The 15,423-nt window shown below is 36.8% G+C and overlaps 2 protein-coding genes and 1 pseudogene across 3 annotated transcripts; 2 read left to right on the forward strand and 1 right to left on the reverse strand.

Annotated features, from left to right (window-relative positions):
* The first annotated feature begins 301 nt into the window (after window positions 1-301).
* LOC141833531 (protection of telomeres protein 1a-like) lies at window positions 302-9,044 on the forward strand. Of its 2 annotated transcripts, none has more exons than XM_074721004.1 (11): window positions 302-386; window positions 499-641; window positions 1,356-1,492; window positions 2,307-2,496; window positions 2,682-2,749; window positions 2,824-2,912; window positions 3,395-3,673; window positions 3,755-3,828; window positions 4,677-4,735; window positions 7,027-7,182; window positions 8,671-9,044. In XM_074721004.1, the coding sequence occupies exons 2-11, from the start codon at window positions 518-520 to the stop codon at window positions 8,878-8,880; spliced, it is 1,386 nt and encodes a 461-aa protein (XP_074577105.1). In that variant the 5' UTR covers window positions 302-386; window positions 499-517; the 3' UTR covers window positions 8,881-9,044. The 2 variants fall into 2 exon arrangements, with proteins under 2 accessions (XP_074577105.1, XP_074577106.1); XM_074721005.1 differs by having other exon boundaries at window positions 1,431-1,492.
* A 572-nt stretch (window positions 9,045-9,616) lies between these two features.
* Window positions 9,617-10,272, reverse strand: LOC141833621 (uncharacterized). The gene has a single exon (XM_074721104.1). The coding sequence runs from the start codon at window positions 10,214-10,216 to the stop codon at window positions 9,617-9,619; it is 600 nt and encodes a 199-aa protein (XP_074577205.1). The 5' UTR covers window positions 10,217-10,272.
* Window positions 10,273-11,425: 1,153 nt separating this feature from the next.
* Window positions 11,426-15,370, forward strand: LOC141833938 (RNA polymerase sigma factor sigB-like; annotated as a pseudogene).
* The last annotated feature ends 53 nt before the right edge of the window (window positions 15,371-15,423 follow it).

The following is a 15,423-nucleotide window of genomic DNA, read 5'->3' on the forward strand; positions in this document are numbered from 1 at the left end:
CTGATATTTGCCTTTTTGTTTTTGTGTTTTACTTTCTTGTCTCGCATTCTGTGCTGAATGCTGAGATTCGTACTTGATTCCTCGCTGGACTTTGCTGAATAATGAGTTCAACTCTCCGTATTAAAATAATAATAATAATAATAGCGTTTAATGCTAAAGATTTCTAATAATGTTGAATAGAATTATCATTTTAAATAAAAAATATTCATATTTTTGGTTTTTTTTTATTAATTTATAGTAATTTTAAATCAACAATAGAAATGGGCTAGACAGACCCCAGTGTTCGAGTGCTCTGCTTTCGCTGCTCGACCTGTGTCGGCGGATCCCGGCTGCTGCGCTCGCCGACGGATAGGGTTCGACGAATCGTGCAACCAATAAAGCATCCGGTGAGGGTTTGGATTCTGGAATGGTTCTCTTCCGGTGGAACACCGGGCTGGTGTTGGCATTTTTCAATCAGTTGTTGAGCGTTTTGGTTGGACTGGGTGTGATGTGTTTCAGGGACGCCATAGGTGGTAAGATGGATGCCCCGGAGGATTACTTTTACAGCCAGATCGGAGATGCGCAGTTGTCCGTCGGCGCGCGAGTTAATCTCATTGGTGCTGTGTCCTCCATCAGCGAAAAAAAGAAGACCAAAGGAACAGGTGCGCTTCTTGTGCCCGTATTCATGTCTACAATGTTTCTTGGTCCATTCGCTTGGGAGTTATGGCGTTTGCTGGCGATGATTACTAAAATCCCGTACTCATCTTCCAGTTGGTACTTGGTAGTAGAACTTTCAGTGAAGGTGCTAACTGAGCCTGCTGTTTGCTTTTTTTACCATTAAATTCAGTATCACAGGATAGGTTCTTGTGGCTGGCGAGACCAACAAAATCCTTCTTGTATACACTTTTTTTTTTTACAAAGAAATTAAATTGAATGTTTTCGTGTTGAAGTACGGGCAAAAGGTAGTCTATTTTCAGAAAGCTATGCAATGTTAAAGAAAGAGATGTAGCAAGTTTAGTTCCTTGATGTGTGATCTAATTCAGTAAGGAGAAAGTTGAGCCTATGAGTTTGTTTTCCTGTTTGATACATTGGATGCTTTCTCCTCTTTTTTGCTACACTACAATATGCTTAATGTTTGGCAGGAGATCAATTTTTTACTGGCTTTGAAGTTGCTTCAGCAACCAAGGGAGGATGTTTGTGCTGCAAATTTTAGAATTTTTTCAGAATAACTTCAAGTTATTTAACGATGCTTTACAACTCCCCTATGATTAATTTGTTAAGATATGATGGAATTTTAAAATTTATGATGAACTATTTTCTAGTGTTAAATTGCAGAGTGAATGCATTTTACCTGTCATTTCTTTTGTACTTTCTAGACTTTTCTATTACACTGAAGATAATCGACAACAGTTATTCAGAGTTTGGATTTTCTGTGAACTTCTTCGCTGCAGTTCCTACAAGGTTACCTTGTGTCAGATCAATTGGTGATATAATTATCATTCATCAACTTGAGGTAGATGTTGTTGCCATCAACATTATCTATGATGTCAATTCATATCATATACCAAATTTTGCAATTTTCTCTATCTTGTTGCCATGATAATGATCCATTTACAAAAATAAGATATAAACATTTAGTTCGTGTCATCTAGGGCTACATATCTATCCTCATTTGTAACTTTATATGTTCAGACATTGAAGGACAATTGATAATGTAACTACCATAATTTCTTTCTTATGCTACTTTTTACAACTCTTTTTAGATGTTGCGTTGCAATGATGTCTGCAATATATCAATTATGTATCTATATTAATCTTTTTAAATTAGTTTGGCAATGGTGCATAACCGAAAGATCCACTTGTTTATTTCATCAATCCCTACTTTCCAGGAGTGCCTGTATGGATACTCAAATTGATATGACGTTCAACTTGTTTCACCCCATATCCAAGTTTATGCACTATCTAAATGTTTTTTGAAATCTCTCTGCCACTTCAAACAGGTTTTCTTGGTATTGAACTGCTTGATGCTGTTATGTTCTACTTATATTTAGTTTTAATTTTGAGCTCATGCTATTTTTTATGGTATGTATATAAAGCATAATTCATATGGCCAATTGTTAGTGCCAACTATATGCTCCTGCATCCTCTCCCGCTATAATTGATGAGATTAACACCCCCCTCGAGGAAATATAAAGTCATCTTTTAGTGGTTTCTGACAATGCCTCTATAAGTTCTTTTCTAACAACATTTTTAGTCTTTGTTTTCTTTAATATTCACTGATATGCCTAGAACTTCTGAACATACTTTTGTTGTTACATATTGTTCAGGTGAAGCTGTACCAAGGAATTGCACATGGTGTTTATAACAAGAAGATCTCTTCCTTTGCCTTATTTGAAGGGAACCCAATAGAGGGTTTCCATAATTATCAAAAATCAGTGAACTATCAAGCTACTGAACATGAAGATGATCTTTTATCAAAAATTAGTACATGGCTACTTCATAATGCACCTGAAGCAGGTATATGTCTAACAGTTTCCTCTTTATTTTTCTGCATACTCTATGACTCTGTTTATGGTGTTTTGAAGATCATCTCTGATTCGTGGGTTGTTCATTCTTCTTTTTATTTAACTCTGCTTTATGATTTGATTCTTCTTTGTTTCTTCAATTTTTTGGCTCTAATTTCTCAAGTGTTCGTCAACTAGTGAGAAAAGACCAGTTGTTTCCAATATGTCATCTTAAGACAGGATGCCCATTTGATCTAGTTTGCAAGGTGAGTTAGTTTCTTGGAAATTGTTCACACTCAGATGGAAGTGACACAAAATTCTTACATCTTTCTTTGAAAAGGTTCTTCATGTTTCCATAACTTCTGAAGGGGATTGTTTGCTCTTTGTGTGGGATGGAACTGATGCGCCTACGGCAAATATAGAAACTGAGTATGCATTTTCTCCCTACTTGATCCAGTGCCTACTGCATCTAATGCTGTTAATGTCACAGTTTGTGATTGCTCATTATTTATTTATGCAGTGAATTATCTTAATTTGTTGCTATCGGCTAGTTGAGTTGGTAAATTCAAATGTTTGAATAGGACTGTCTATTTTGGCAACACTTTAGTTTTATAATTTTTCAGCAGCGTTGTTCTAACTTTACAAGTTAGTATAACCAACTTATATTCTCTTGCATTGACCATTGTACCCACTATGTCAGTCCTTACTGATCACCAGTACACATTGAGCCTGTCAAAAGCTCAATTAGACTTCTATCTTTTGTCAATCTATTTTTTTTCTCTATGCCACTCCTGTCTTTCTTGTTTCACTCACCTATTTACTACCATCTTTCTTTTCACCCCGAAAGGATAGTTGTTTTTGCCATTTTTTGAGTGATTTGAATATTGTTTTTCCTCTAATGGGTTCAACAGTCTTGATCTTGAAGGGGAGTATCCATGTCCTTTACATGCTGGAGAGTTCCTTCCTTCTGCAGAGACATTTTGCACATTTCCTTTTATGGGCTCGGTCGTGTGGGTATTTGCTGGTAAGCATTTCAAAATGATCTCAGATCTATATGGTGGTGGTCAGTGGGTCAAGTTGCAGAATATGCTTTGTGAATTTCATTACGGAATGTTGTACGGCATGCTGACACCTTCTAGTAAAATCATCCTTGTTTCTGATGAAGAATGGGTTGTACAATACCGTTTAAAGTAATCACTCATCTTTGCTATATTCTGCCTGTTCTTTCATGGGCCAAGTTGATTGATTTCGATATTTATTTATCAAAATAGGAATTATGATGATCGCAATGCAATTCCAATGAGAAGATATCCTATGAGCTTTTCTATACCTTCTCGAATTACAGGTGACAGCCAATCAGAAGTTTTTCTGTTTATGATCAGCAAATGTGTGTCCTCGTATTGCTTGGCCTTGTATTGTATATATGCTAAATGTTTTTTTCCTGTTGTTGTTATTGATTAACATTATTTTCATTAAGTGGAAGAGGGAGGGGCTTTATGTTATTGATGTGTGCCTAAAAGTTGTATGGTCATTAATACTTGTTGAGTTAGTGTTGGAATTACGAAAGAGAACATCAAAGAAATGGTTGTGATTATCCTTGAGCAACTAGGTTGTCATGTGTCAAAAACTGGGAAATAAATAGACTTCTATATGATTGTTGTGTACCTAAATGTTGTATTGGTCATTAGCATTTTTTTTGACCTAGAGTGTAAGAATTAAGAAAGAACATAAAAAAAGATTGTAGTAGCAGGTGAAAGATTAAAGATGAATGTGTGAAGTTACTGTGAGAGATTACATGATCACAATTCCTAAGCAATTAGGTGGATCATCGAATTATAAAGTGGGGAAAATATGATCTATTCTACATTTTGGTTAGTTCAAATAAAACTAAAATTAAAGGTTTTAAATAAAATTAAATTTGAATATATGAAATGTGATTTCAGAAATAACAAAAGAAATGATAGAATAACCAAAATGGACAAACATGAATCTTTTGCAAGTATGAATTCACTAGGAGGTAACAGTTGCTAGTTTCATGTTAATGAGACAAATCTTTCTTTTCCATTTAAAGTTTTTTGGGTCCTACTGGCCGAAAATATTTCACTTTTTTTAATAATGCTATAGTTCTACTCACTTTGGTTTCTTCTTGGCACATAATTACTAACTATTTGTTTATCTTTGATGTCATTTCAGTGGTGGACTGTGATGACGTGACATGTATAACTTTGAGACATTCAATTGCTTATCCAGAGGTTAAATTGTTTCTTAGTTTGAAATTTTTTGCTGGTTTTGGTTCATTGTTGGAAAATTTTTATTGGTGTTAACTAGGATGTTGTGATCTTTAGTTCACACAATATATTGACTAGTTGTAAGTTCCAAGGATCTTTTCATTGAGTTGCTTGGGAAGGGTAAGATACACACCTTGCTTCCCTAAGACCCTAATCACATTTGGTTTAATTCTTTAAACCTAAAGGAACATGGAAGCCAGTTGATGTTAATGTATTAGTGCCCCTTATCTTTCTTTTTTCCTTCTATTATGTTTTCATGGATAATTCACTTTTTTGCATTAGACATATGCTATGCATTCTTGTTTGTTATTTATTTGTAGCTACTTAACACTTGGTAGGATCTTGTAGATTTTGGTCTTTTCAAATTTGCACTTATAATTTGTGAATGGTGGTGAAAGATTATCATCACTTTTAGGTAGGGCCGGCTGGCTACCTATATATCTTTTAGATGATGGATGTTTACATACAATCTTTGTGTATTACCCTCTTGCAACCACATCCTCAAAGCTTTCCCTCAAGATGGCTAAATATTATAGAACCTCAGCTTATAAATATGTTCAAGACCTCCAAAGCCTTAATTAACAAATATGTCAAGTGATCCTTCAAATTAAAAAGAATGATATAACAATATTCTGCAGTTGCACTTCCTCTATGTCAAAGGGACTGTTCATTTGGGTTTTGTCCTCTCATAAAACTAGCGTTGGATATGGAAGCAATGTTCATGGCATCTTGATTATCATAATGTAATTGCATTGGTTTTGTAAGATTGATATGCAACCCATGCATTAGGTGATTGAGCCAAATAAGCTCGACAAAGTTATTACCTATATTAATTGATCTGGCCACTTCATTTTTTTCCCTACAATATAAGGATTCCTCCTAAAAGAATACAAAAGCCTAATATAGTAATCTGTGAGAGAACCTCTCAATCTCAATCAAGCACTCTTGAGAACGCATTAAGTTATAATAAAAGAGATCCTAGTGTGGCTTTTAGGTATCTAGCAATCCTTAGAGCTGCCTCTTATGCTTTCTTTACTCCGAGGTGCAGATCGAGGAAGAAAAGAAATTAAATCGATGGAAGAGAAAGGAAAAGAAAAGGAGGGGAAGAGAAAAGAAATCTGCGGGAAGGAAGAGGAAGAGAGGAAGAGGAAAAAGAAAGAGGAAGTAAACACTCGCTGGTGGATGTGCATTGTCATCCTGCGCGTTGCGGCCGTGCGGGGTGGCTGCGTGGGGTGGCCGTGCAGGGCGGCACTGCACAGCCGTGACCTATATATATATATATATATATTGGTTGGGTCATCTACTAGAGGTCCATATTGGTTGGGTTTCTTGTGTTGGCTAAGTTGTAGTAGAAGATGATGGAATGGACAATGTAATTGGGATAGGAAGTATCTCAACTACAGACTCGGATGTGGTAGGTGAGGTGGAGAAAAAAAGGAGTGGAATCAAAAAGGATTGTATCGGCTGAATTAAGATACTGTGTAACTTACAACAATAACAATGACACAGTGATGCCCTTCTGGCTACTGTAATACTAAACACAATATGGGCTATAGGCCTTGGTGTCAGCTTCTGTTATAGACACGTGCAATTTGTATTCATTATATGGATACAGTAGTTAAAGAATCTGCATTCCTGGTTTGCATTGCTTGAGGGAACTAAAGCTATTTTACAATTGATTGAGCTTTTGCTTTTCATTTGTCACATTCCAATTTGTATTTGAGATGATAGGTGCAAAAATTCATGTCGAATCCTTCTTTATTCTGAGGGCTTGAGAATCTGAATGCTCAACTATCAATATTGAATCGACTGAACATTTGATAGGGATAGTCAGTCAGGGATGTTTATTTATTTCAGAGCTTTTTGGAGTGAGCTTTCAGAGACATCGATTGGTCCCTGTTCTTTTTTTCCCGTTTTTCCTCCCTATAAAAATAAATAAATAAAGGGTGAACATTTTTTTTTGGCTGACGGGATCTGTTTGGTCCTTCCTTTCTCTATCTTCACAACATAAACCTCATTTGTAGACAATTCTTTTAGATGAAAGTGTTTTATTTACATTAGTTACTAAGAGTAAAAAATGGTCTCACAATGAGCTTGCTAATGTTGCTATGAATATTTAAAAAAGTCTCGTTCAAAATAAATTTGCTAATGCTATCTAATTTCTTTCGTATTACTTTTTCTATTATATATTAGAACATAAATATATGGACTCGATCTACTTGAATTATGAAATATGCATGATGAATGCGATGCAGGTGACACACAAGTGTATGTGCATTGTTCGATTGGTAGCAGCATATCCATGGAAGGGTGAGGATCTTATTTCTCCAGTTACAGGACGCTACCGTGTTAGATTTACCTTGGAAGATCCAACAGCAAGAATTCATGCATTCCTTAGTGCAGAAGATGGGGTATATCTTTTGCTTTCAATTTCATTATTAATTTGAATTTAGGCAATGGTTATGTTGATATAAAAGTGCGAAATCTAGTTTGAATCTGAATTTTGAAAAAGATCCCAAATTGGCCCCTAAAATTTTAAAAGTCTGAAATTGACTCCTGAAGTTAATGTGTATCCAATCTGATCCCTGAAGTTTCAAAAAAGCCACAATTTAGCTTTTACATGCATGAATTTGACCTGAAAAATCCTCAACTAGTATCGTCGCACAAAATACCAATGAAAAACTCGAACTGCCTCTTATGGGATCCATGGTAGGCACTGATTCTTCTTTCCTGCAATGCTTGTTTGATCATAAGAATGGACTGTATGACGTTGAAGATACCAGTAGGGGTTATCCAACCATAGGCAAAGTTATGGTGCTTTTTAATTTGCCAGAAAGCTTTGATATATAGCCAGAAATCTATCTGCACTCTGGCCTACCATTGCTATGAGTGGAGATGCACTTCAGCATGCTTAAGCTCCCTTGACCATGCACAATGAGGATAGTGACTAAAAATGGGGACTTCAATCAAGGCTGAGAATGCATCGTCGATGACACAGTGGTCGAGATTGATCTTCTGCAAAGCCAATGGGGAGGTGAGTGAGTTGGTCATGAATTCAGGCTGCATGATGCTGGAATCCATGACGTCGAAGCTTTGAATGATGCACATAAATGACCATGAGAGGATGACATGATTTTAACTCTAGTCTAGTCTTCTTTCTATGTTTCCATGCTGATCGAGTGAATCAGGGAAAGGCAATTTTGCTCTAATGATTTAAGTCTTGTGGCATGCGAGACACAACTGACTTTTTTCCTTTGAGAATTTGGATAGTGTCCCATGATGTTGCTAGTTGAGGACCAAAGTGCAAAATTGATGAACAGTTGATAACTTAGAGAGCTGTACGAGACATTTAAAATTACAGGGACCGAATAAGGATCTTTTAAAGAAAAATTGAAGAAAAAAAATGGAATTGTTGCATGTAAAAATAATCAAACAATGGGGAATCGTGATTACTGCAAGCAACTACTTTAGGCTATTTAACCACGGATGAAATCTGACACTCTGATATAATGACCAGCAAACAATCTCTAGTGTGATCTAAGGTTGCTGTTGAAAATTTATAACCTCATTATTAGTATATTCTTCACTGATAAATAAACAAGAAGCAACTACAATTATCATTGTATACTTTTACCACAAATTATGCTTCATAAAACATACCAAGAGGTATTTATCTCCCTCAATGTAGTTCTACATAAAATATATCACTTTGTAATTTTGATCAACCAAAAAAGGAATGAACATAATGAAGTAGCAAGTATAGACTGGCCAAGTGTTTCTGTTTATTCACTTTGATATGTAGTCATTGTTATATGATTGATTCAAGTATCATAATTTGGATATAAAGATCATGAGTTGACTGTAACCTACGTTATTTTTATTACATTCATGAATATCAGGTGAATTTTTTTGATGGCTATCCAAACTCTGATGTGTTGGCGAGCAAAATGAAGAAGCTTCTTGGTATACCTGATTCTTCTGATGGACCAACAGATTGTGCTAGAAATCCACCGTGGTTCAGGTGTTGTTTGACTTCTTATTATCTCGACAAAAGTCAGCCTAGGGAGAGCAGGAGGTATAGAATATTTGGCACCAAACTAGTTGTCTGAAAAGAAAAGATGCACAGTACTACATTCGAAATAAGGGATGCAATCCAGCATCGTGCAAATGCTTGTACAAATTTAGATGCTTGGGATGTGCAAATGCTGCTTCTGCGACTTACTACTATACATGTAAATATCGTATTTGGAGTCTTCATCCTTTTTATGTTCTAGTCTTCTTAATTCTTTTAGATTATATTGTTGAATACGGAAATCTGTGAGTTCTATCAAGTGTATAGATGCATGCTATAGATGAGGGTACTACCATTAAATATTCCTATTAAGGTCCTATTTGTAAATAGATATATTATATGGGCCAAAAAGAAAGAGCTGGTCTTTTGGTACGATTGTAGGTGATTGTTTGTCCACTTTAGTAAAGGTGGAATCCGTAATTTCAGAGGAAGGACACATTCAGTTCTACGACTATCTGTAAAGAGATAAATTAGAAAGTTATAGTTGATTATAACAAAGGAGAATATTATCTCAATTTCATCAAGATTCGATCTTTGTTCATTTTAATAATTTTATTATGTCATAATCAATTTAATTGTCTAAGAGGTAATGAAAAATGCAGGATCATTAGAAACTAAAAAATATATGTTAGTATCATATTCATATTAATTCTTATAAATACAATTGTTAAACTGAACATGTCAAACTACTAGGGCCTACTTGAGAATTGTTAAAATGCTAGCTTTCAGCTTGACGAATTAGTGTTTTCTCCCAGGCAAAAAGTTGTTCTTCATCAGCGGGCTTTGGAGGTGCAGTCCAAGTCGATGGCGCTGCCATTGGGCCAGAAGAAGCGGAGTTTGCAATGGAGGTGGGTCAAGGACCTCAGGGAGAGGAAAAACCCCACCCTCCATCTTGTTCTGGCATGCCCGTTGAGCTCGAATGGCACAACGCCCCGCTTCAGAGCGACGTCCATGGTCTCCATTGCGCTGTAGTCCAGCGGGACCGGCCGCGACTGGAAGAGATAGTTCAGATCCACAGAGCTGTTCTTGGCGACCTCAAATGGATCGGCCTGCAGCACGGCCACATCGATTCCATGGAACTGGAGGAGGATGCTCTGGTCGGAGAAGCTAGTGTGGACCCTGGCGTTGTCGTTCTCGGCTACCAGAGCCAAGGCCATCTCGATCTCGAGGAGGCCAAACTGGTCGTAATCCAGACTGTTGAGTTGCGCGTAGGCCACCTTTATGAAAGGGGCTCTGGGCTTGTAGATCATGTAGACGGTGAACACCACTATCCCGCCGGCGATGACAGCGATCGTTAGGATACTGCACAGAATCGCAGCTAGCCAGACTAACGGATTGGTGTGCCGTCCTTCGTCAGAGATGAGCGGTGGCATCACGAACTGCGGGGAACGGCATCGAAGGCACGATTTGCTGTTCTTTTGTGATGCGGGGAAATCTTGGATCGGTGGCAAAGTGGTGGCTTGGGCAACGGTTTGGTATCTCTTCCTTGCTCTGATGGTTGGGCTGCTTTTCTAGTTGCCAAAGAAAGTGCAATGCTTGCCTTTTGTTAACTAGTAGTTTGTGCTTTTGCTTTTGATCAGAAGATCTACTTGGGATCATGGCGAGGCAAAGTTCATCCCAGGCAAGTTGCCTAGGCAAAGGGGATATCTTAAATACGAAGTGTGTATCTGTAAAAATAGTTCCGCCCCCTTTGCCCTTCCCACGCCCATTGCTGGTCCTCACTTCACTGTAAGCAAAACTCAAAATCTTTTGATTTGAGGACTTCCTCGTTTCCGAAGAGCCTCATTTATGTAGCTTAGAGCTCTTCGTTTTGAATTTTGTTGAGGAAATCAATCTACGAGTTGTTAAAGATCGTCTTCCGACCGGATGCATGATGTTGCTAGTAGAACGCGGGTTTTATTTTTCGACCTCTGCTGTAATTGTGAATGTTCATTCTGACTACTAACCCTGGCTAGAAAAGTTGGTCAGTTGGCAATGGTTATGAAGTTGCGGGTGAAGAACAAATTAGGTTTTCATACGACGAATGGCGGTAACACTGAGTTCGCTAAGGTACTTGGATTATATTACTAGAAAAATGTGAGAAAACAACACTGTCAGTGTACATGGAAAAAACTGAGAGTTGCATTATACCTGGGCAGCCAATGTAAAATAATGATATTGTAACAACCTTTCTATGTGGCTAGCCTCAAATATTTGAGAATCATGTTTTTTGGTAATTATTGTTCTAGTATTACTAGAAACATGTGATCCTTGAACCTCTTAAGAATGTTGATTGGAATGCCTACTTCGGAAGATTTTCTCAAATTATCATATAACCTTAATAAAGTAATTACGAATTTATCGTGCAAATTGTAGAGCAACCTCAAAATATGTGTTTGAACCTTTACAAAATATAGATTGGAATGCCACATTGGAACATTTTCCCCCTTGCCCATAGGGGCAACCCGGTGCATGAATGATAGTATATCTGGTTTGTCAAGCATTTCTTTGATGTATTTTAATCACATGTAGAAAAGGTTCTATAAATTCACCTGCCTATGTTAGCAAATAGCATTAGATTTTCTGCATATTTCTGGTACGTAATGACCTGTGAGCTGTCCTTTAAAGTCTGAGGCTTCATGGAGCTTTCGCAACACATATTGTTGTTGCTTTATTATTATTATTATTGAGTTCATCGTGTTATTTGATCTAGTTTGTAACAAGTTTTTGGTTCCAATTCTGGTTGCAGCTAAGGCCAGAAATTTTGTCCATCTCCAGTTTCATTGTGTCTTTTCCTCTACCACATCTACAATTGATTTGGAGCAAATAGATAAAGTTACAAATTCATTCAACCTCCTCTTCTCCATTAGCTATTAAACGATTAACAGATGCTGGAGCCATTGGCCTACCGACCAAGGTCAGTGATTGATATGCAAGCTAAATAATAAAATTTTATTTCTCAAGATTTTGATAAAGAATCCATTTGAAAGGTTGATTGTGGATGTAAGATGGAAGATTTGGCACTTCTTTGAGGTGTAAATAGAGGAATAGGGATTCCAGTGGTGAATGAATAGTTGAGAATTTACTTGCAATTTATTAGGTGAAAGGAAAATCTTTTACCTTACTCCATTCTCCCATCATGTTTTAGGCTTTTAACTAATGGTAGATAAATAAAAGCTTGTGTGACAATATAAATTTGAGATGAATTTCAACAAGCAAATGTCCCTCAACAGATAGCTCGGCTAATCATAGGAAAATTGAAGAGTATGTAAATATTCATAACCTGGAAACAGCCTCTTGCCAAAGGCAAGGTAAGGCTGCGTACAATGGATCCTTTCCCCGGACCCCGCATGGCGGGAGCTTCGTGCACCGGGCTGCCCTTTATGTAAATATTCATAACATGAGGCCTCGATGACTAACCTCAAAATTATGTAGATTGAATCCATATTGAATTCTTGATTCTGATATTAGATACTTGTGTGGTAGTCTTCATGCTTGTTTTTTGCAAAATCTTTTTGAGGAATTTTACTTTATGGGTATTCTAAGCCTAAGTCTATGACATGAATTTAACTCTTGTTTACTTTAAGTGACATAGGTGAGACCAATGTGTTGATGTGACAATATTTAAGACCAAAACATGGAAGGCACATGTGATATTTGATATTTTCATGTGCTGTCCAATGCAGGTGATACAAAGATGGAATTGGTTGATACACAATCTGATATAATTGATACAAGTAAAAAACATAAAATTCAAAGAACTTGGTGAATCAGGACGTAATCAATATAGTGCCTAGCATGCATGCATATCAAACATAGAATAGAGTTGTAAGTAAAACCAATCTCGAAAGAGAATGTTTAATTAGTTTGATTTTATATAGAGCTTTCATGCTATTACATTAGATAAAGCTGCTACATTGTTGAGTTACATAGCAAAAGTAAATATACATTTTTTGAGCATAGTTATAAAATGAATTAGTCTAGCGTTGCTTTTGATTGTTTAATCTGTATGTAACTTCTAGTTTTGAAATCTTTTGAGACCTGGTGGAAGGAGGTTGACAAATATCACAAGTTGCTATATTGGTAGAATAAACAGAATATAAATCAATTTCATTACTTTATGGAAGTAAATTATCTAATGCCTTTTCAAGATTGGTGCCTACCTATATTGTGTGTATATTCTAAGTTAACACTTTTATGTATGAGCCTGGTTAGGACTGAAACTTGTACCAAAGTTGAGATTTAAATTCTTGATCTTGAAGAAAAGGATCATGCTATTTTTCTTTTCCTCATTAGCAACATCCCTTCAACTTGGTGTGTTCGGACTGGCATTTGGATGACCTTGGCTTCAGAACAATTGCTAACGGGTGAGGAGGCTGTGGTAGCAACCACTGCTACTGAAGCAGTTGATCTTGCTAGGGAAGCACTTGAACTTGCAAAAAATGCAGTTCAGGTGATGGGGAAGAATCTTGTTATAGAAGTTCAGAACTTAGGAAGTTCATCAGATGCTGAGACAGAATGGCTTGAGAGGATGAGCTTTACAGGAACAATACTGGGTGGCACCCACCATTCTACTTATTCTGAAACTGAATATCTTAAATATAATTTTACCCTAGATCAATCTATGAATACAGATTATTTCAGTTTCACATATAGTGAGTGCCAGATAGCTGAGCATGCTGAAAACATTGCTGTGAGATCTGGGCGTCAGACTGAAAGAAGAGCCAGAAGAGCAAGGGCAGCAGAGAAGGCTACCACTGGTGTTATTTCCCTGAAGTCTGGGTTATCTGGAAGGAAAAAGTGCTCTACTCTTCAGGAAGTTGATTATTTAGATCCCTTGCGATACTTAAGGGGAACAACAAATGTATCAAAGCTCCTCACAGCAGCTGAAGAGATTAGATTGTCAGAAGGAATTCAGGTACAAGTTAATGCACCAGGAATTTGAAAATGTTCAGTAATGCAGATGTTTTGAGAATGTTTGGACTACATAACTTTCTTGGTTTTATCTTCTTGTGGTGGTTATCTTTGTCATGAGTCAAAATAAACTAGTGACATTTCATGGAGTAGTTGTGGTTAAGTTTCATGAGTTGATATATTATGGTGAAAACAGAATCTTCCTCCATCTGGTTAATATTTCTGAAGAGCTAGAAATACTCAAGTTCTATCATTTAGAAATTAGAGCAAAGCTTGTCTAGGACTTTGGCAAAGCATAATGATCAGCTGATGATGGATTTGCATAGCCAAATGAAATTGCTTTTAACATTCGAAGACTAGAGAAATATTTATCTATATATGATTATGATAAAACTACTTTTCCCACATTATTCTTATTTAGCTTATTTTGTACTGAATCCATCAGGATCTGCTAAAACTAGAAAGGCTATGAGAGACTCTTGCAGAGCAAAATGGTTGTCAACCAAACTTTGTGCAATGGGCTTCAGCTGCTGGAATTGATCCGAAAGGCCTGAGGAAACGCTTAAACCATGGTACCGTTTGCAAGGACAAACTGATAAAAAGTAACATATGGCTTGTTATTTCAATAGCAAAAAACTATCTCGGTACAGGAATGGGCATCCAGGACTTCGTTCAGGTGCCTGGTTATATAGTTCTTATTGTTGATGATTTGCTTCGTGTTGTGTTGTATGTATTGTGATTTATCATTTTGTATCAATATAAAATCTATATCAAGCTAGTTATTTTTTCTTTACTATTGATTTTATTTGATACATAGGTTAAGTTGTGATGGAGTCCAAAGTGTTTCATCTTGGATTTTCTTTTATACGCGCAGGAAGGATGCAGAGGCCTGGTGAGGGGTGCCGAGAAGTTTGAGGGTTCCAAGGGCTTCAAGTTTTCAACATATGAACACTGGTGGATAAAAGAATCAGTCAGGAAATGTCTTTCAGAACAGTCTAGGACTATCCCCGCTTGCCAGGAGGTTCACTTAAAACCTTTTTTTTTTCAATTCTTATCAAGCATATCTATCGAAGAAATTGGAAACTATATGTAAAGTAAATGATACATATAATTTTTGTTGGATGTGAAAATATAAATGCCTGCATAAATTTTCTCTGGTTATCCAGACAAAAGTAAAGCTTCATTGAAATTATGTTCTTACAGTTTCACATGCTAGAGGCAAGTTATCGAGTAAGAGAGGCTGAAAAACAACTATATAGAGAGAATGGAAGACATCCAGGTTCTGAGGAAGTTGCGGAGGCAACTGCATTATCTATAAAGAAACTCGAGATGTTCTGAGTTCTCTGGATCAGAAGATTGGATTCAACGAGAGCCTAAAACCTACAGTAAGTCACATTTTATTTCGTTTCAATCCCTTTGTACCATCCCTTTGAGTATGATGGTTAAAACTGTGTTTTCAACCTTCACAGGATGTCATTGCACATACGCATCAAACAACTCATGAGGCAGGATCTCAACGAAGTGCTGGATACTCTAAATCCTAGGGAGAAGCAGGTTGTGAGGTGGAGGTTTGGACTAGAAGATGGAAGGATGGAGACACTGCAAGAGATCGGAGAGTACTAAAAAGCCAAAAGAGAAACAAGAATTTGTGTAAGATTATAAGTTATCGTTAATAACGGTGATTCTT

This window comes from Curcuma longa, chromosome 8 (assembly GCF_044706935.1).
Source record: "Curcuma longa cultivar G26 ecotype Majalengka, Jawa Barat chromosome 8, ITB_CL_G26_1.1, whole genome shotgun sequence".
Classification (NCBI taxonomy): Eukaryota; Viridiplantae; Streptophyta; class Magnoliopsida; order Zingiberales; family Zingiberaceae; genus Curcuma; species Curcuma longa.

Excerpts from the sequence above, each read along its gene's own strand:
- LOC141833531 (XM_074721004.1), top strand. The coding sequence starts at position 518 with ATGGATGCCCCGGAGGATTACTTTTACAGCCAGATCGGAGATGCGCAG. Across the intron at positions 1,493-2,306 it reads TTATCATTCATCAACTTGAG|GTGAAGCTGTACCAAGGAAT; the intron begins GTAGATGTTGTT and ends CATATTGTTCAG. Across the intron at positions 4,736-7,026 it reads ATTCAATTGCTTATCCAGAG|GTGACACACAAGTGTATGTG; the intron begins GTTAAATTGTTT and ends AATGCGATGCAG.
- LOC141833621 (XM_074721104.1), bottom strand. The coding sequence starts at position 10,216 with ATGCCACCGCTCATCTCTGACGAAGGACGGCACACCAATCCGTTAGTC.